At 44.6% G+C, this 21,405-nt stretch overlaps 1 protein-coding gene across 3 annotated transcripts in view; it reads left to right on the top strand.

Moving 5' to 3' along the window:
- Nucleotides 1-21,405, top strand: part of LOC116951876 (uncharacterized) — a 36,635-nt gene that overhangs the window by 6,081 nt on the left and 9,149 nt on the right. For all 3 annotated transcript variants that reach the window (XM_032970683.2, XM_076073996.1, XM_076073997.1), the window contains 4 exons: nucleotides 3,651-3,764; nucleotides 13,883-13,975; nucleotides 15,816-15,911; nucleotides 19,799-20,077. In XM_032970683.2, coding sequence (XP_032826574.1) covers nucleotides 3,651-3,764; nucleotides 13,883-13,975; nucleotides 15,816-15,911; nucleotides 19,799-20,077 — 582 coding nt within the window. The remainder of the gene's footprint in view (nucleotides 1-3,650; nucleotides 3,765-13,882; nucleotides 13,976-15,815; nucleotides 15,912-19,798; nucleotides 20,078-21,405) is intronic.

Here is a 21,405-nt window from a genome sequence, read left to right as displayed (position 1 = left end):
CCGTTTTGGGGTTGTTACTGAATTATGTCTTGATGTTTTGCTCCACTTGCTAGGATATTTTTCGCAACGTGTGGTACAACCCAAAAAAACAAGTAATGAGTCGTTCTTTTTACATGAACATAAACCAGTTTAGTGTTAACGAATTGACTGCTGCGTTCATTTAAAATCAGGTTTGAACAATGTACATTTCAAACCTGTGCAAGCTATAACCCAACCTCATGGAGCTAGTTAATGTTTTCAAACAGTTTTGGTCAGGGTTGTTGAGGTAAGCTGATAGAGCTTTTTCAAAGAGGGATAATTAATGGGACAATAATATGCTTGTAGCATATATAAGGTTGAATATGGTAAGGAATAGGATTTGTTATGTGGTGAAAATACTGCGATTTTTTTTTCATGAGCGACTGAAAAGTGTTCTTTAAAATCCCATTGAATCTAAATGTTAATTCATTGTAAATTAAATCAGCCTTTCCTTTTAGTGTAAAGAATATAAAACCTAAGGAACACATTTTATTTTGTGAATATGTACCTGGGCTATGTTCCAGGTTGTCTGTTAATTTTTTAAAAAGTCAATCATATGTCCTGTTATCAGCATTTGCTGACTTGTGTTATTAAAGCATTGTCCAAAACCTGTAGGCACAAACCTCAATTTCCCTACAGCTTATTAAATTCTGGGGAAGACAAAGGCACGTTGGAAAGTGTTACGTAACCCATACGTGAGCGTGATTTTGTTCAAATTGTATGGATTGCGTCTCGCCTCACGACAGGTGACGGTATCTCTTTTAAAAACATTTCCCGAGCTGCGTGAACCTCTTAAGAAACGAGCGCTGCACTTTACGAAATATTTTGTCGGCGTTAAAGAGTCACGTCGTGAATAACCAGTGGGGGGAGGGTCTCCTTCATTTTGTGGCGCTTTTATTTTGCGCTCCAACTGTTGTTGAGGGAGAGGCTCTCTGTGACCGAGTGCGAGAGGCCGTCCTTCGCGAGCCCTTGCTGGCCATTAGTTCCAAGTGAGCGGTCACACTGACGAGCCTTGTTGGACACGGCGATTCATCGCCACGGCAAGCAGATGGGCAGCGGTGGGCGGGCGGTAGGAGCCACAAACGCCGCCCCCCCCCCCACCTCCTCCCCCACCACACCCTACGTGCCGATTGCCTCCTGCGTAATTTGAGTTGCCCAGGCGCGCGCCATCTGCGAGCCTCCAGCGGCGAGCAGCGCACGTGAGCGAGAGTGCGCCGTTGATTTAGTCGGTATATTGGTCTGGATGACAAACTATGTAAGCTAAGTCAAGTCGTAGTCTGTGGATATCATTTTGTCATTCTCATAGTCTCGTTGACTGAAGCAGGTAAACATTTAGTCCACTTTTAGTTATTTATAATGTTGGGGCCGGGGGCACATAATATATTAATCAATTATCAGATATGATATTGCTTGGTGCGAGACTCCAGCATCATCACCCTATATATATAAAAGACATGAGAGACTCCAACGTCATCACCCTATATAAAAACAAGGGTGACCGTGGGGACTGCAAAAACTACCGCGGCATCTCCCTGCTGAGCATTGTGGGGGAAACCTTTTCCCGTGTGGCCCTCAGCAGGTTACAGATACTATCTGAGAGGACGTATCCTGAGGCTCAGTGTGGCTTCAGAGCAGGAAGGTCTACAATTGACATGCTCTTCTTCTTGCGTCAGCTACAGGAGAAATGTCGAGAACAGAGAATGCCCCTGTACTCGGCATTCATTGATCTTACTAAAGCCTTTGACCTCATCAGTAGGGGATGCCTCTTCAAACTCCTCAAAATGATCGGCTGTCCACCGAAGCTGCTGGCAATCATCTCCTCTTTCCATGACAACATGAAAGAAACAATACAGCACAGCGGCACCACCTCAGAGGAAGTTCCCATACTCAGCGGTGTAAAGCAGGGGTGCGTGCTTGCCCCAACACTGTTTGGCATCTTTTTCTCACTTATGCTCACACATGCCTTTGGGACAGCAGAAGAGGGAGTCTTTATTCATACAAGATCTGATGGCAAACTTTTCAACCTTGGCCGTCTCAGATCCAAAACCAAAGTCCGCAAAGTCCTCATTAGAGAACTCATTTTTGCTGATGATGCTGCGCTGACAGCTCACACAGAACAAGGTTTGCAGACACTCATCGACCACCTTGCCAATGCCTGCAACAACTTTGGCCTGACAATCAGTTTAAAAAAGACCAATGTCATGGGCCAGGATGTCAGAGACACCCCTTCCATAAACATTGGCAGCTACACCCTGGAAGTCGTTCAGGACTTCACCTACTTGGGTTCTACCATCACCTACAATTTGTCCCTTGTCACAGAGATCGACAAGCGCATTGGGAAGGCGTCTACAGCTATGTTCAGGTTGGCTAAAAGAGTGTGGGAGAACAAATCCCTAACGCTCAACACCAAAGTACAAGTGTACCGGGCCTGCGTCCTTAGCACCCTCCTCTATGGGTCAGAGTCCTGGACAACATACGCCCATCAAGAACATCGACTAAACACATTCCACCTCCGATGTCTCAGGCCCATCCTCGATATCAGATGGCAAAATCACATTCCCAACACCTCAGTTCTCAACTTGGCCAACATTCCCAGCATGTACTTTCTACTCAGTCATAGGCGCCTGAGATGGCTTGGACACATGCGCCGCATGCAGGATGGCAGAATACCCAAGGATGTCTTGTACGGCGAGCTGGCATCAGGCACACGGGCCACTGGTCGCCCGGTCCTGCGCTTCAAAGATGTCTGTAAACAGGGCATGAAGAGCCGCGACATCAACCCAAATGACTGGGAGAAAACTGCCGGCGACCGACTCAGCTGGCAGCAGGCTGTGAAAACAGGCCTCAGGAGAGACGAGGAGAAAAGACACACTGCTTGGCAGACCAAGAAGGAGCAACGTAAAGAAAAAGCAACAAACACCTCTGGAGCTGCCACCGCATTCACTTGCAATTGCTGTGGCAAGGATTGTCACTCAAGGATTGGCCTACTAAGTCATTCTAGGCGCTGCAAAACCTACAGCTGACCTCGTAAGGCGCAAAAAGAATTGTCTCTCGAGACACAAAGGCCTATATTGCTTGGTGCACTGCTGTCGCTAATAACGTTACTAAATCATCTTAGTCGGTCTTTATTCAGACTCGTTTATTTTGTCTCGTCATAGTCGCGCTTTGGTGGCTAGTTGTAGTTATCACCATGATTGATGTGTTTTATCCACTCATAACTGTTGTTGACTACAATAAAAAAAACACTTATTTGATTAATGTTTTTGTCACCAATTCCATTTACAAAATTACCATCGCACGATATTCGTAATACTAACAAACTTTTTATTTAACCAGGTAAGACCCACTGAGCTATGTAGCTTTTTTCAGAAGCCTGGCCATAAATGATAGCTCAGCGAAGTGGCTTATTACGTGGAAATGTATAGCAGGCAAATATACTCTAAATGCTTGTTTTCTAAATATGGAGGGAAAAACCGGAGTACCAAGAAACCACGTGACTCACGGGGAGAACATGCAAGCTCCAAATATACAAGCGTCAGGGTCGGGATCGAGCCTATAACCTCTCCTAACATCTCTCTCCTAGCCACCGCATACACCCCGAAACTGATGGTTAACGAGATGATGCTTTGCAGTTGTGGACGGTGAGTGTCTGGCGGAGGACATGGAACCGGTGGGCGACGAGCAGACGGACACGAACGACGAGGAGAAGGAAGTGGACGCCTACCACACTGCGGAGGACGTGGCAGGTAACAGGTGCTATTCTGCATGGTTAATTTTGATGCCTTCCATCCGTACGCAACAATGTCCGGGAATGCGTGATGGGGCCAATGAGCAAATCACTTGGAAACTGATACATTTCAGCGGATAGTTTTGGGATTGGCGACTACCATTTGACATGTTTTTATAGACTGCTGGGCTGTTTGATGGACTGCAGAGGGCAATGCAGAAAAATCCACCGTACTGTACTTCTATGCTCCCATATCCATGCAACCCGCACGCGCCAACATGGCATCATATTGTGAAGGATGGTTAAATAAACCCCACAACCTGCACGGCATGAGGAGGCCCTAATCCAGAAGTGGATTGACAGTGTTGTGCATGTTAAATATGAAGGGGCGCAACATAACGTTTGCCAAGTGTATTGGAAATTAACGAAACTTGGGTTGTGGAAATTAATAAATAGAACTGTTGGCCTTCTAGACTTACAGTGAGGGAAAAAAAGTATTTGATCCCCTGCTGATTTTGTACGTTTACCCACTGACAAAGAAATGATCAGCCTATAATTTTAAAGGTATAGGTTTATTTGAACAGTGAGAGACAGAATAACAACAAAAAAATCCAGAAAAACGCATGTCAAAAATGTTATAAATTGATTTGCATTTTAATGATGGAAATAAGTATTTGACCCCCTCAATCAGAAAGAATTCTGGCTCCCAGGTGTCTTTTATACAGGTAACGAGCTGAGATTAGGAGCACACTCTTAAAGGGAGTGCTCCTAATTACCTGTATAAAAGGCACCTGTCCACAGAAGCAATCAATCAATCAGATTCCAAACTCTCCACCATGGCCAAGACCAAAGAGCTCTCCAAGGATGTCAGGGACAAGATTGTAGACATACACAAGGCTGGAATGGGCTACAAGACCATTGCCAAGCAGCTTGGTGAGAAGGTGACAACAGTTGGTGCGATTATTCGCAAATGGAAGAAACACAAAAGAACTGTCAATCTCCTTCGGCCTGGGGCTCCATGCAAGATCTCATCTCGTGCAGTTGCAATGATCATGAGAATGGTGAGGAATCAGCCCAGAACTACACTGGAGGATCTTGTCAATGATCTCAAGGCAGCTGCGACCATAGTCACCAAGAAAACAATTGGTAACACACTACGCCATGAAGGACTGAAATTCTGCAGTGCCCGCAAGGTCCCCCTGCTCAAGAAAGCACATATACATGCCCGTCTGAAGTTTGCCAATGAGCATCTGAATGATTCAGAGGACAACTGGGTGAAAGTGTTGTGGTCAGATGAGACCAAAATGGAGCTCTTTGGCATCAACTCAACTCGCCGTGTTTGGAGCAGGAGGAATGCTGCCTATGACCCCAAGAACACCATCCCCACCGTCAAACATGGAGGTGGAAACATTATGCTTTGGGGGTGTTTTTCTGCTAAGGGGACAGGACAACTTCACCGCATCAAAGGGACGATGGACGGGGCCATGTACCGTCAAATCTTGGGTGAGAACCTCCTTCCCTCAGCCAGGGCATTGAAAATGGGTCGTGGATGAGTATTACAGCATGACAATGACCCAAAACACGGCCAAGGCAACAAAGGAGTGGCTCAAGAAGAAGCACATTAAGGTCCTGGAGTGGCCTAGCCAGTCTCCAGACCTTAATCCCATAGAAAATCTGTGGAGGGAGCTGAAGGTTGGAGTTGCCAAACGTCAGCCTCGAACCCTTAATGACTTGGAGAAGATCTGCAAAGAGGAGTGGGACAAAATCCCTCCTGAGACGTGTGCAAACTAGGTGGCCAACTACAAGAAACGTCTGACCTCTGTGCTTGCCAACAAGGGTTTTGCCACAAAGTACTAAGTCATGTTTTGTCGAGGGGTCAAATATTTATTTCCCTCATTAAAATGCAAATCAATTTATAACATTTTTGATATGCGTTTTTCTGGATTTTTTTGTTGTTTTTCTGTCTCTCACTGTTTAAATAAACCTACCATTAAAATTATAGACTGATAATTTCTTTGTCAGTGGGCAAACGTACAAAATCAGCAGGGGATCAAATACTTTTTTTCCCTCACTGTACATCAGCCAGCAGCATCATTTAAAATATGTAAAGTCTGGACCAGTTTTTACTTTCTGGGTCTCATCAGTGGAGTCAAGCTTGCTAATGAATTATTGTACTACTGGTGTATCAGACATGATTTATGCGACCTCCCTCTAAATGATGGAAAGGGAGTTTGCCTTGACACAATTAAAACTGTCCCACATGTTTGCATGATGGAGGACACAATGTATCTTTTTATCCCATTATATAGTTTATTACATCTTGTAGAGGCTCCCAATAATTTTCTTTGTTCAGTGCCCTGCTGTCATAGGGCTTGTATAAGATTCCACAGACTTCTTCCCCAAGGGTTACCTTTTTATTTCTCATACTCGGAAGGTAATTTATGACTTAAGCAGGAGGAACTTTTGTCATCCGCTGCCACTGACAAAACACATTAACCACCCTTTTCATCATTGTCTAATGCCATTGCCTCATGTCCAGTGCACTCATGTGGCAAGCTTACTTGCGTCCACCCTATTCCAGACTTTTTAAGCAAGGTAATTTTTCAATCAGTCACTGAACACTTAGCAGTGTAAATTATATTTAAATTCAGTCAGTCTCTTGTGTTTAATTACAACTTCGTCAGTAAATGAAGTGCTGTACGGTACATGTTGAAATAATTTTTTTCTTTATATTTTATGCTCGCTTGGCAACCATCACCAATGTATTTTTTTATCATGGATATTTGTTTGGCCCTATAAAATAGACTTGCGCAGGGATGTAGTCTTCTAATATCTTGGCCTTTTCATCAATTTAGTCGATGAACTTGAACCAAGATATTTCGTTTGTTGCTACCACCTTGAACTTTAGTGGTTCCAATTTCGTTGTGTGGCCAATGACAGCGAACCATGTCATGACCACTTCAATGAGTGGGTTATCAAGTAATTCACTCTTATTAGCCATATAAATAAATCAGTGCTACTAAGGATGTTTGCCACTTTAGGTGGTACCAAAATCTGCTCTGACCCATGTCCGTTTCCTTCACGAATATTTCCTTGGAGTGGTCTTTATACTTTGTCTGCGTCTTGCCACCGTCGTCATAGATCGCGCACATTTCCCATTTTTGAATGCTCGGGTCTGTCACCAACGTAACTTGCACCAATGTCTGACGGCGTTTTTCGCAGAGGCAATTTCCCGTAGTTTGCGGGAAAAATGATGCAGGACGGGTTACGTTATTGGACGAGGGCTATAAAATGCACCCAGTGGAGCAATTACACACGGTTGAGATAGGCTGCCCGCAGAGGGACCCTGGCTCCGCTGTCGAGCGGCGGCGATGCACACCGCAGGGTAAAACGTGCGCAGGTGCTGGTGGGCATTGGGCAGCCGCAAAATAAATGGACGTGTCGGGGAGACCCTGCTGGAGGCCTGCCGGAAGCGTTTGTCAGAGCGTCGTGCGACACGAAAGCCGTGACGTGGGGATATACTTGGTGGCAGACTCTCTCTCGTAGGGCGCTCGCGTAGTGAACCGTCATCCTTCTCAATTCGTACACGGGATTGATTTTTATAGTGGCTTGCATTTGTGGTGCCTGCTTAAGCATATTCATAGTCTCGACTGTCACTGCGCCACTTGGTTCCACTCGGTTTTGATCACACTTGCGTTGTTGCTTTTTTTTTTAAGCGTTGTTTGTTTCCTGGTTCTCTTAGTCTTCCTTTACGATGTGCTTGCCCGTGTAATGTCACGGGTCGGTGTCTGTTCCCAGAGTTTTGTTTTTACACTGTTGTCCCCCTCCTCCCCTTATGGGTTATTTTATTTGTTATTGTTGATCATTGTATTCATCTCCATGCTCTTGTATAAAATATTAGCAGCAGCCTGTTAGTCATATAATGAGTTCTTCATGAAGTGTCTGGGCTATGCTGTTTTGTACTGACTTTAATGTGAACATTTTCCAGATGCCCAAACAAAAGTGCTGTCTAGATTATACCTCCTTATAACTCGATGGTATTGATTATTTTCACTATCTTGCTACCTGAGAAGCACACTTGTTAAAAATGGTCACTTGTGTCTGTTCCACCAGCTTTAGTCAGTGATACGTAGTAGGATTACAGTGTAAACCCTTGTACACGCTAGCTCTGATTAGCACACGGCTGTTCTTGTGCATTGCTTTTGCAGATTGACATTCTGTCGTTGTGCACACACTGGCTTCAATAAATCCATTCCATCATTGGCCGTAAACGTTGTTGGCATGCACAGTTATTTTAGACTGATTGTACTGTACCGTGTAGAAATATCACCTGATATATTATTGACTCTGACAGCCGATAGAAAATAAAAGGAAGATAGGCACGATAGAATCACTCTGAAGAAATGGCACGTGGATTGTAGTTTTTAAGTGCACATTGGATCGACCACACCGGAGCCATTTGGAATTAACTTTGCGCATTGAGCGCGAGAGAGATAATCACATTTCACATGTGATTCAGCTCGACGCACAAAGTGTCTCATCTGTCGTGTGTGTGTACGCCACAGATGCACCTAACCGGGTAACGACAGATCAATCAAACACAAACATGGGAACAGCTATCCCTGGCAGCAACTCGGTATACGTGCACTTGCCCATCCCACGTGAGTCATGGGGGGTCATTTAATAATATTTCACCACGGACGAGTGCGGGTAGGTGAAAGGGGGGTGCACTGAAGTTATCCATTTTGATTAGTGCAACGTGCAAACCACCGTGCCACCATTCGCCCCGCTTGGAAGTTAAAGCACCGAAGATTGAGCTGAGAATTTAGAAATATGCGGTTTCAGCATTCCTAAATTGCAGCTACCTGCAACCCTTTGTCCTTGTTTAAGTTGCACAAAATGTCAAACGCAACCTCACTCCCCTGAATATTCGCGCTGTCCGGCTGTGCGCCCAGCGAAAACGTAATGCGCGTGGGATTTCTCGGATTGCCGTAAATTTCACGTTGTGAAGAAGCCGCCGCACCTTTACCGCTGAACCGCGGGCAGATTAATTGCTTGGCCTTTTTTCCCCACCGCCGGTTCGGGGGGGGAGAGACGCTTTGCCCGTGACTCGGCAGTATGGAAAGTGGTCGTTATCGGGCGATGTGCCCTATATTCTACCATCGTGAGATCCCTAATTGCTCTGTTCGAGCGAGCATTGCTGAAATCTGTCACGCCCCCTAGACGCTAGCCCACACGGGCTGATTTACAAGGAAACTGGTGACTTTTCTGTAATTGAAGTCGTTAAAGTGCTGCTACCAATCCCTCCAATGGCAACCAGAATTGACATTTAATCAGGATTTAATATAGGTTGCTTCTGGAAGAGCCCCGGCACTTGATTGCAAGAAAAATTCAGCTCTTTAAATCTGTGTGGTTCATTTACCGACAACAATTGAGTAAAAAACACACATTATTCATGCGACGCACCTCATTTGGACCGATATTCGTTTTAAAATATTTGTTTTTAATATATCTGCATGCCTATGGGCTGCAGACCGCCTTAAAAATCTCATGTCTTGTGTTCTCTCCATGTTATAACTATTGCTACGGAAGTGTCTGAATTCTACAAGAATTTGTCGTGTTTTTATAAAATATTTAAGTTGATGGTTGCATGGCCCAGAAGAGCTGCTGATGGCCTTATAAGTGCAGTGTTACATTATATTAATCTTAACTTATTGCATAAAAAAGGAAAGGATGGCCAGCCTGTATGATCTAATTTCCCATAATTGTCTCTTCCAATGCAGTTCTGGCGCTATTTATTACATTTTTTCCGTAAAACTAATTTGCAGAGTTTTGGCATCGTGACAGAACGTCACTGCTGTAAGAGCCTCACACAGTCACAGCCAGTACAAGACGAATGTTGGCTTGAGTTATCCTATGAGCGCAAAATTAAAATGATCTATCATTTAAATACCCGCAATTTCCCCAAAAACCAGCGAGGCTGCTAATGAAGCCGCGTTGTGTTCATTGGTTCCTGAGAGAGGCGCATGTTTAATAGCTGGACGTCTAATAATAGGGTTTTCCCCCTTTTTCCTGGCAACAAAACTGAAACCTTTTTACAAGGATTCATGTCTGCATTAACCACAATACCTGCAGTCAAAATGCAAACAAAAAACATACTATGATAATATATGCAGATGACGCCTTTTGGCGTCATCTGGTCGAGCACCAATTGGGTCGAGGCCCAAAAGAAAGCCGTCCCTTGGTGTGGACCAATCAGTTTCAAGGACAATGCATATATTATCATAGTATGTTTTTTGATTGCATTTTGACTGCAGGTATTGTGGTTAATACAGACATGAATTCTTGTAAAAAGGTTTCAGTTTTGTTGCCAGAAAAAAGGGGGAAAACCCTATTATTACATTTTGGTACTGGCAAAGGAGGTCTAATGATGTAGACGCTGGACGTCTGTTAAAGAAAATTGATAGCTCAGCAGATTCCTCCAGTCCACAGAAAGATTCCGATCCTAGTTTCATTGCACAGAGCGGTTGGGTGCATCCCACATTCCCACAAGGGACGTTAGTGCCGGTACACTTGCCAGTGAGAAGGTAATGTATCTAAACAGAGAAGAAAAACAAATCCTCTCATTTACTTTATGCAAAGCTAACAACAATTGGCAGCTCCCCTACCGTATATTCTAAACTAGCTGTACTACCCGGCTTCGCCCGGGACTTGCTCGCCGCCTTTGTCTCCCCAGTGGTGATGTTCACACAGCAGAGCAGTTACTTGTTTGATGCCGAGTCGACCTAGGGGGAGGCTCAGGACTGGTAAAAATAATCGTCACCGGTGGTGACCGTGAGCGGGAATCGAACTCGGGTCGCCGGGTTCGTAGCGCGGCACGCTAACCACTACACTACTATGCGTTACGCTTCCACATGCGCGGGTCACATGACAGATTTGACGTCACAGCTCAAAAAATATGCATTATTGAGTTCCCCCCCCTCCAAAAAAAAACAAAAGTGTATTTTTATAATTGTTGCATGGTGTACAGTCTGGAAAGTACCCACATGGCAAATTTCAAGTTTGTTGCATGTCGGGAAGTACGCTAAACATTTTGAACAGACACGCATATTCACAACTTTGCCTTTTATATATATGGAGAGTTAAAAAGTATTGTCTGTCATGTGTACAAAAGCAGGTTATCTATGTCATTAATAATAGTTTTTGTAACATCTCCTGCTTTTACAAAATAAACACGGCTGGTTTTGGTACGCATGTTGAAGAAGATGAAATCAGAATTGGTTTGTCGAGATGCGAACCGTGCATGGCAGGAGTACAGGTACTCCTCTACTTATGAACATTCGAATTACGAACTTTCAGAGATACGACCAAACCTGCCCGCATGTCCAGTTGCAGCCTGTTCGGCAGCTGTTCACAATACTATCGCCTGTTACAAGTTGATTAATGAAGAGAAGAAGAGAGCAACTGTGCAGTCAGCCCTGGGTAAGTTTTTCAAGAGAGTAGAGAGGAAACACGAGCACCAAAGGGAATTAGCATCTCCATCTGCAGGACGTAAACAACCAGTGGCATCTACAGCTGCAGAACATGAAGAACCAGTGACAACCTGCAGAACATGAAGAACAGGTGACAACCTGCAGAACATGAAGAACCTTTGGCATCTACAGGAGATTTTACAACTTCTTTGGTTCTTTCGGTAAAGTCACGTAGAATGAGAATAAAATAATAAATTGATAAAATAAAATAATAATATTCTCACGACGTTTCGGCCACAACACAAGCGGCCTTCATCAGGTGAAGGGACGAGACTGTCTGGTAGGACAGCGCTGTTGTGAGAATATTATTGTGTTATTTTATTTTATCAATTTATTATTTTATTCTCATTCTACGTGACTTTACCGAAAGAACCAAAGAAGATGAATCATTGCGGTCACGAAAGCTTTAAATCGAGATTTTACAACTTTTAAAGCCATTCCCCGTGTTTAGTGGACATGCTCTACAACATGTTTGGAATCGACAGGAGTAAAGATGGGCGCCCGAAAAAATGTACTTACAATCAGACCTGGAACCAAACTCGTCTGTAAGTAGAGGAGTCCCTGTAGAGGGAGAAGGAAGGCGTGAGACGGAGGATGCGGTGGAACAAAACACTGAGAGAGTGAACGTGACTAGAGAAGAAGATGCAGAATAGAAACGCTTTGGGAGAAAGAAATTACGAGCGACCGACCCCCACACACAATAATGGAACATTTGGCTGAGAAGGTGAAGGATATTTCTCGCAGGGTTAAAATTTAAGAAGCACGCAAACCCCCACCTTGTTACTGGCACATTGGCGGTGGGCGCCTGTGGACTTGGGTTCAGATTTTCGAGCAGTGATTGAACGCGGGCAGCTGATACGGACGTGCAACACAAATATCAGCCAGCATGGGGGAGGAACAATAAGTAATGATGACATTAAAATGTAATTAGCGCTGGATGCTATTACTGCCGAGCAGTTTGGGCTAGATTAAGGATGGGGAGAGCGCGTGCGCATGGCGTGGAAAGGAAGTGGATTTGTGCTGAATGTTTGGAGTGAAGTGTCTGTTTTAAGAGCGAGGATTGAAAGTGTCACAGCCTATTTGGGTAGTGGCTTACCTCATATGCAATGAAGGGCAGTTGAAATGCGATGTGTTACGCTGTGGAATGACTTAATTTGACACCATTGGAGTCGGGATTCGAATCAAGAATTTATATTTTTGTTTGTACTGTCTCACTTTTATCGTTTGTATTGTACGTTGTTTCTCGTTCCGTTAGCCAGCACGTAATGTTTGCATGGTCTTTGCATGTTATTGTTAATGTTTGTTTCATGGGTGTCATATTTAATGACTAATCTTTCAATTCAGTCTTTTAAATGACTTTGAACCAATTTCAGTGTTTCCTCTTTATAATAACCTTTGTGATGAAAATATCTTATCTATTTCAGGCTGTTTATTAGGCATGTTGGTGATGCATCGATTCATCAGTGATAGATTTTTATGCTCAAGGTACACGGCATCAAATTCTGCATGCACGAGTTGATTATTTTAAATTTGTATACGTATGAAATCGGTTCCCATAAACCCTGCAGCCTATATTTGCCACAATGGCATTTTTTTCTTATCGATTAATGAATTACCACAATTCTAGGCCATGACACGATTAATTACATGTCCAGTGCGAATAGTTACATGGTTACTGTTAATCACATTGCCATGTCAGACACGAGAAATGACATAATCCAGCCGGCTGGTGAACTACGATCTCATTGCTTCACGGCTAATGGGTGAGGTCTGTCAATAATATATGCCTCTTTGGAAATTAATTTACAGACATTGGCCTGGGATCTCATTTTTTATGCTAATTTCTGAACCTTATTACGGAGGGGTGTCCTGTGACGAGCACCCACACGCGACTATGGATGAGGCTTGTAACAAGTCACCCCTCACTGTGATTTGACGTTTTATCATTAATGTGGGTCACGATTCAATTCGAACCTTTGATTATTATCTTAAAAAAATAATTACCGTCGCGTCTGTACGATCACTCTTGTATTCGTTACGTTAGCCTGACTGTAACATTTGAGTGATTTGCATATCCTGTAAATCTGCTGTTTTTCATGCACTATTCTGTGTGCTCTTCGCGAGCATTCTAATCGATGCTGATTGATTAATGGCCATTAACCCAGTTACCATGCCTTATGTGGAAACATCGGGTGGAGCACTTTCTCATCGTTTTGCACAGTGCACTACGAACCTGGCGACCCGAGGTTCTTTTCTTGCCGTGGCTAACATCAGCGGCGTTATCTGAACCGGATCCTGTGCTTCCCCTTCACAAACCCTGCACTGACCAGGATGACAAAGTTTAACCAAACAACTCCACATGGTCGACACAGCATGAAGAGGCACTCATCCAGCATTGGATTGACGAATGACTAAGTGATCACGTACGCAGTTTAATACTTGGGTAACGTAGCAGTGGAGGCCATTTAGCTCTGCACGCAGGCGCCGGGTAAGGTGTGTGACGGCTAGCTGGCTCGCTCACAGAAAACAGCTGGGCGTTGTGGGTGCCGCAGGCGTTGCGGGTGCCGGCTCTGACGTGGCGGGGTGCTGTGGACGCGGTGTGCAGGGGTGCTGGAGGACCCTCGCGACGGGCTCTGCGGCAACGAAATGGGCACAAGTCCCCGCACCCAATGCAAGCGAATCAAAGTGGAACGCGAGAGTGAGAAACCCGCACATTTCGTTACGGTGGGGGGGGGGGTGGTGGGACACACCACGCACACACACCACACACACACACCACACACACACACCACACACACACACCACACGTCTTTGTGATGCCATCGGCTCCATCTTGTTGCCCCCGCATCGTAGTGATGAGCTTCGCTTGATGATAATAATAATAAACAATAATAAAGGATTTTTTGTTAGATTGCGTAAATATGTATGTCGTTAAACTCGGCACCACCTGACAGCCAATTAGTAAGTTTTGTCGCCATGTAAATACAACATCCAATTAGTTACTACTTCAGCAAACCGGTGTGTTGGAGGGTAAACCACATTTTGTTTACGTGACAAACATTATTAATTGGCTGCGTCGGGTGGTGGCGGGTTTAACGACACATTTTTTCGAGCGGACAAATCTTCGAACGTAACTCAGAGCCCAGCTCGTAGAGTTTCTGCCGGAGCAAGTGCATCTTTAGGTGTTTCTTGTGAACGGTGACTCTATGCTGTGTTTGTGAAGGGGGGTAAAATTCCAGATAGCGGGGGGAGTGACCACGAAAGACTGATGATCCACAGTTACTGTCTTTGAATTGGAGACAACGGGCAGCTGGAAGAATGAGCTCTGCAGAAAGAACACTTATCCAGCAAAGTCTCACCCAATGTCTCTTTCATTCACTCTTTATTCTCCACAACAACACTCATGATTGTCGTGTTGTGTAATACATAAGCTTGCATTGAGCGAGGGCCCAAACCTTAAAGAGAGGTTCCCAGTCCATAACATCTGGCATTGCCACCAGCATTGGTTCAAGCTAATCTGACTGCTGATAAGGGCCTGTTTTTCGAAACACGTCCAGAGTTGGCTCATGTTGAACCAATGTTGGTGAAACGATGCATTCCAAGCCCTTCTGGTTGACGGATTGTATCAAATGACCTTTATTTTGTTATGTGCATATGAAGGAGACATCGTCTGCTTCTTTATTTCACTACTTATATTCTGTTATATTCTGTACAACAACAGCAATGATTATTTGTATTTCATTCAGAATTCTCACTTCCTTTCATTTTAGTGTTTGGCCAATTCTGCAATGAGTATATTTACATGCATGACGAAAGCAGCATACGTATAAAGTAGCCTTGCGTAAAAGGGGTTGACACTCACATTTGCTGTACTTCCTAAACTGGTCACCTTGAAGCCCAGCAGTTTGAAAGTGTCACAGCCTAATGTAGAATAAACTAACCTTGCTTCAAAGCATCGGATTACAAGCGTTTAGCACCACACGCATCACACATGCATACATGCATAGACGTATGGACATGTATATTTTTTTGTCCTTTTGTTAAAATATTAATGTCTACCAACGTGAGTATCTACAAAGGTTGGTGCGTTTATAGCTGTGGCTAAGCTCATTGGTCTAAATATCTAGCAGCTTTTAAAACGATGTTCACGCATTAATGATTCATGAGTCAACTAATGCACCTGACGGCTTGCGTTGCCGTTCACATGCAAATTAATTCAAAATGAATATCCCTTGCAAATTAATCCAAATGAGGGCATTTATGTGAGTAATGCACACCTTGGGAATTAAAGCAAACGCTGAGATTGTTTATAATTTCTCATTACACTTTTCTGAATCAACATGCTGGGTAATTTTCTCTTCATGGGTATACAGGTGTGTGTGTGTGTGTTTTTCTCCCTCGCGAAAGATACACACCGATTCCTCTCGGTGGGCTCTCACCCCCATTAAACAAGTTAAATACCAGCGCTGGTTGTTTTTTGGTTTGTTATTGACGACGCACTGCGTGGTGGTGGTGCTGGTGCTGGTGCTGAATAACAGAGCAGGGCAATGTGGACAGTGGCATCGCATTGGATGGGGAGAACAGGAGCAGAATGTGGATGGCCGTGAAGCAGGAAAGGAACGTCACCTGTGACGGTAGGTCTTGCACAGCTCGTTGTTTTGACCCATGCTGTTATTTTAAATATTTTTTTGTTTATTTTACCATGTAAGGCGGCCACTGAGCTATGTAGCTCTTTTTCGGAAGCGACCTGGCCATCGCGAATCATTGCTCAGCGAAGTGGCTTATCACGTGGAAATTTATAGCAGGCAAATACTCTTAAATGTGCTTTGATTCTAAATGTGGAGGGAAAAACCGGAGGACCCGGAGAAAAATCCACCTGACTACGGGGAGAACATGCAAACTCCAAATATACAGGCGTCACGGTTGGGATCGAACCCATGACGTCCTGCATACCAGGCGAGGCAGTATATATCTCGCCACACCTTTTAGCACATTCTCTGGAACTTTCGCCACCACGTGCTACTGGGGGCCATCTTTAGGAGTTGGAATTGAGGAATCCTGCCCGTCTCATTCGTTCTGGTTGTCGCGAAGACCAGGTGTCATGTTCCTAACTAAAACTCCTAAAGATATGGTGCGTAGTGGCGAAAGCCTGAGAGAAGATGATGCTCATTTTAGAAACATGTGTTCAGATTATTTAGCTGCTTTAAATTTCTACTTGACAAGCTATCATTTGCAGCCAGTTTGCTTCTGAAAAAGAGCTATATAGCTCAGTTGGCCTTACCTGGCCAATATAGCTCAGTTATATACCTGGCCAATATAGCTCAGTTATATACCTGGCCAATATAGCTCAGTTATATAGCTATATAGCTCAGTTATATAGCTATATAGCTCAGTTATGTAGCTATATAGCTCAGTTGGGATTTTTTTAAGTCAAGTTTATTATTTTTAATGATTGGCTTACTTTTTCTATACTTTGCACTCCTATCGTGTTTTTTTAAAAAAATTGTTGGTGTAACTTCCTGACCCGCCCCTACTGGAGATCTGTGAAAAAAGAGCCGTATAGCTCATCGGATTTCTGCAGGATAAATAAAGATTCTGATTCGACATGCGGCCCTAACCCGGAGATCTCACACTTCCATTATATGTGTGGCTCGAAAAAGTCGGTGCTCAATTGTGGTTGCGCCACTTCTAAAGTGGGTGTATGCTGTATCATGTTGCTGGGGGAAGACAGCTCTCATTCCTCTGTCCACAAACTCACAACAATATCAAAGTCCACAATAGAGTTGTTTTGGTTAGATTGCATAAACTCGTCACCACCCGACACAGCCAATTAGTAATGACAGCTAGCATCATCAGGCAGACAGCCAGAGCTGTGGAGAAATCCTCCTGCTTCGATCTTAAATAGAGGGATAAATGTGATGTCGTCACTTGTGAGCCAATCAGGTGCAAGGCCAGAGTGGTAGGGGGGGGGCGGTTAATCTCTGCATATAAATTACACATTTATATTTACGCGATCGAACCCAAAAACCTCTTATGGATAATATTGGCGAAAGCCTACTGTTAAATATCACAAGTTCAGGGGTGGATGGCGGGTGGGTGGGGGGGGGAGGGTGCGAGGGGGTGGGTGGAGGCAGAGGAAATCAGGAGAAATCCAGTTTTCCGTCACATGTTCTCTTAAAATCTGTAGATGTTATGTTTCTAATAAATTAGTTCAGAATAGCTCACAGACCTTTGTCATTTCACAGCCGGATGAAGGTCTCCCCATGGAGTGTCAGTTATGAGGGGTGGGAGGGGGGGTTGTCCATGCTTTTCCACGTTGTTGAGTGCAGGTTGGTGAAGGGGGCTCCCAGGGCCAGTTCAAATAATCACTTGCTGCTTATGTTAGTTGTAGCAGGGAGTCAAAGTCAAGTTTCTATGCTCAATGCAATTTGATAGCCACTACACCACTGCTTAGCATGCATTTGCAGTGAACACGATTTCACTAAAGATTTTTTATTTTACCAGGTAATGCCCACTGAGGTACAGTGAGGGAAAAAAGTATTTGATCCCCTGCTGATTTTGTACGTTTGCCCACTGACAAAGAAATGATCAGTCTATAATTTTAATGGTAGGTTTATTTGAACAGTGAGAGACAGAATAACAACAACAAAATCCAGATAAAAGCATGTCAAAAATGTTATAAATTTATTTGCATTTTACTGAGGGAAATAAGTATTTGACCCCTCTGCAAAACATGACTTAGCACTTGGTGGCAAAACCCTTGTTGGCAATCACAGAGGTAAGACGTTTCTTGTAGTTGGCCATCAGGTTTGCACACATCTCAGGAGGGATTTTGTCCCACTCTTTGCAGATCTTCTCCAAGTCATTAAGGTTTCAAGGCTGACGTTTGGCAACTCGAACTTTCAGCTCCCTCCACAGATTTTCTATGGGATTAAGGTCTGGAGACTGGCTAGGCCACTCCAGGACCTTAATGTGCTTCTTCTTGAGCCACTCCTTTGTTGCCTTGGCCGTGTGTTTTGGGTCATTATCATGCTGGAATACCCATCCACGACCCATTTTCAATGCCCTGGCTGAGGGAAGGAGGTTCTCACCCAAGATTTGACGGTTCATGGCCCCGTCCATCGTCCCTTTGATGCGGTGAAGTTGTCCTGTCCCCTTAGCAGAAAAACACCCCCAAAGCATAATGTTTCCACCTCCATGTTTGACTGTGGGGATGGTGTTCTTGGGGTCATAGGCAGCATTCCTCCTCCAAACACGGCGAGTTGAGTTGATGCCAAAGAGCTCCATTTTAGTCTCATCTGACCACACCACTTTCACCCAGTTGTCCTCTAAATCATTCAGATGTTCATTGGCAAACTTCAGACGGGCATGTATATGTGCTTTCTTGAGCAGGGGGACCTTGCGGGCGCTGCAGGATTTCAGCCCTTCACGGCGTAGTGTGTTATCAATTGTTTTCTTGGTGACTATGGTCCCAGCTGCCGTGAGATCATTGACAAGATCCTCCCGTGTAGTTCTGGGCTGATTCCTCACCGTTCTCATGATCATTGCAACTCCACGAGGTGAGATCTTACATGGAGCCCCAGGCCGAGGGAGATTGACAGTTCTTTTGTGTTTCTTCCATTTGCGAATAATCGCACCAACTGTTGTTACCTTCTCACCAAGCTGCTTGGCAATGGTCTTGTAGCCCATTCCAGCCTTGTGTAGGTCTACAATCTTGTCCCTGACATCCTTGGAGAACTCTTTGGTCTTGGCCATGGTGGAGAGTTTGGAATCGGATTGATTGATTGCTTCTGTGGACATGTGTCTTTTATACAGGTAACAAGCTGAGAGTAGGAGCACTCCCTTTAAGAGTGTGCTCCTAATCTCAGCTCGTTACCTGTATAAAAGACACCTGGGAGCCAGAAATCTTTCTGATTGAGAGGGGGTCAAATACTTATTTCCCTCATTAAAATGCAAATCAATTTATAACATTTTTGACATGCGTTTTTCTGGATTTTGTTGTTATTCTGTCTCTCACTGTTCAAATAAACCTACCATTAAAATTATAGACTGATCATTTCTTTGTCAGTGGGCAAACGTTCAAAATCAGCAGGGGATCAAATACTTTTTTCCCTCACTGTATGTAGCGCTTTCTCAGAGGTGATCTGGCCATACAATTTTAGCCCAACGAAGTGGCTTATCACGTGGTCATTTATAGCAGCCATATACTCTTAACACATGTTTCTAAACGTGGAGGGAAAAACCGGAGGACCTGGAGAAAAATTCAGGCGAACACGGGGAGAGAGACGCAAACTCCAAATATACAGGCGTCAGGGTCGGGATCGAACCTACGACCACTCCTGGACACCAGACGAGGAGATTAAGATCTCGCCACCATGGCACCCCCCACTGACTAGTGTGGTGAAGACATGGCCAAAGAACCCAGCAGCGACCTGGCCGCAAATGATAGCTAAACAAAGTAGCCTATCGTAGCAAACATGCTTTTAACAGTAATGGCGGGGTTTGCTTGTTTCCCCTGCAGACTGGTCCAGGGGCACGGAGGGTGGCTGGGATGCCCATGGGATGGACGATTACCATCAGCAACAGCAGCAGCAGCAGCACCACGAGCAGCAACAGCAACAGCACCAGCAGGCACACGACGGTGCAGAGGGGTTTGTGGCAGCGGAGGTGACCGACCCGTCCATCAGCACATTGGACTGGCGGAAGATCTACGAGAGGAACCGCATGGCGGGACACCAGCAGCAGCGGAACAGGAAGTCTGGGATGACGGCGGCGTACAGGAAGAAGGGGCTCCCTGCAGGTGGGGGCCCAGTCTCTCACTGGGACGGCTGCCGTTGACTTTCACAAAGTGGTATTTTTATTTTATTGACTCAGAGCCATGACGATGATGATGAGTTCAGTTGATTCCCCCCCCCCGCCCCCCCCAACTGCAATTTGAACTTTTGAAGGCCTTGAAAGTCTCCGTTGATGTAATTTGTGAGGGTAGATTATTTTTGAGCAACAGCGTGCAACGTTGTTGTCAGTCCACTGCCGGAGGAGGGCCCTCCCCCACACCATGTGACTCGTGGGGATCGTTTGACCGTACTGCACTCTTGCTGGTCAGTGAATGTGTCGGGAGCATGGATGTGGGAGCTTATAAATCGCAGAACAACAATGGACAATGCTGTGCTTCCCTCTTCTGCTCGCCATATCGCCCCCATAGCAGCCCTATGTTCTTTGCATTGTGGTCGCCCGTCCAAGCACTATCCAGGCTCAATATTGCCTCGCGTCTGAAATCTTGACGAGATCAGACAAATGTACGGGTTATATTGATCATCATATTAACATTATTGATAGGATGTTTTATATTGTATCCCGAATTGGAGTGTAATAAATTAACGATGTTAGGAGGGTAATTTTTCGATTAAAAGCAATACCGTTGACAATTTACGAGAAGGTAAAAACTAACGTGTCAGAAGTAATTTAGATTTATGTTTTTATTTAATGCAGGAAGAAGGGCCCCAATGAGCTGTGTTAGGCTCTCATTTCATGGGTGTCCTGATATTGCAAAGAGCTTTCGGCTGTGCCTTGACTCTTTTCAAAGCAGTTGGTAAGGAATTGGCCAAACCTTCCAGAGGAGAGCCCTCCCAGGAACAGCCGTGATGCTCGGTGAGTCTTTCCTGAGTAGTGCCCACGTTATTTTATTCAATCCTACTCCTATTTCCTCATATTTTTCTCTTTTATCTTGTTTCGTGAAACAATAAAAATAAGCTTTTAAATTATGACAACTCCCTCGAAGCACCGATTAACAAAGCAGACGACTCGGGGTGTCCTGATCCACATTCTTGATGCTTTCATAGCAATGTAAATTTTGTGAACACATTTAATGACCAGAATATCAATAAAATGCTTTTTATTTTAATTTAAGTCAATGATAACTACGAATGGACAAAAAGCAAATATGATGACCAGGGCCGTCCATAAAGAGGAAACTGGGCTCGGGTCAAACCACACTGTGTGGGCCCCCCGACGCCTTCAACCTAAACCAGAAGTATTACATCGGACACCGTGACGTGGAAGCGAGGGGGCGCCCCAAAGTGCAGGGCCCGGGGCAGTCGCCCCGATTCTCCATACCTTAGGGATGGCTCT

This window comes from Petromyzon marinus, chromosome 44 (genome assembly GCF_048934315.1).
Source record: "Petromyzon marinus isolate PM22_M1 ecotype Great Lakes invasive population chromosome 44, UKy_Petmar_22M1.pri1.0, whole genome shotgun sequence".
In the NCBI taxonomy this organism is placed as follows: Eukaryota; Metazoa; Chordata; class Hyperoartia; order Petromyzontiformes; family Petromyzontidae; genus Petromyzon; species Petromyzon marinus.
This window is presented reverse-complemented; position numbering and strand designations above follow the sequence as displayed.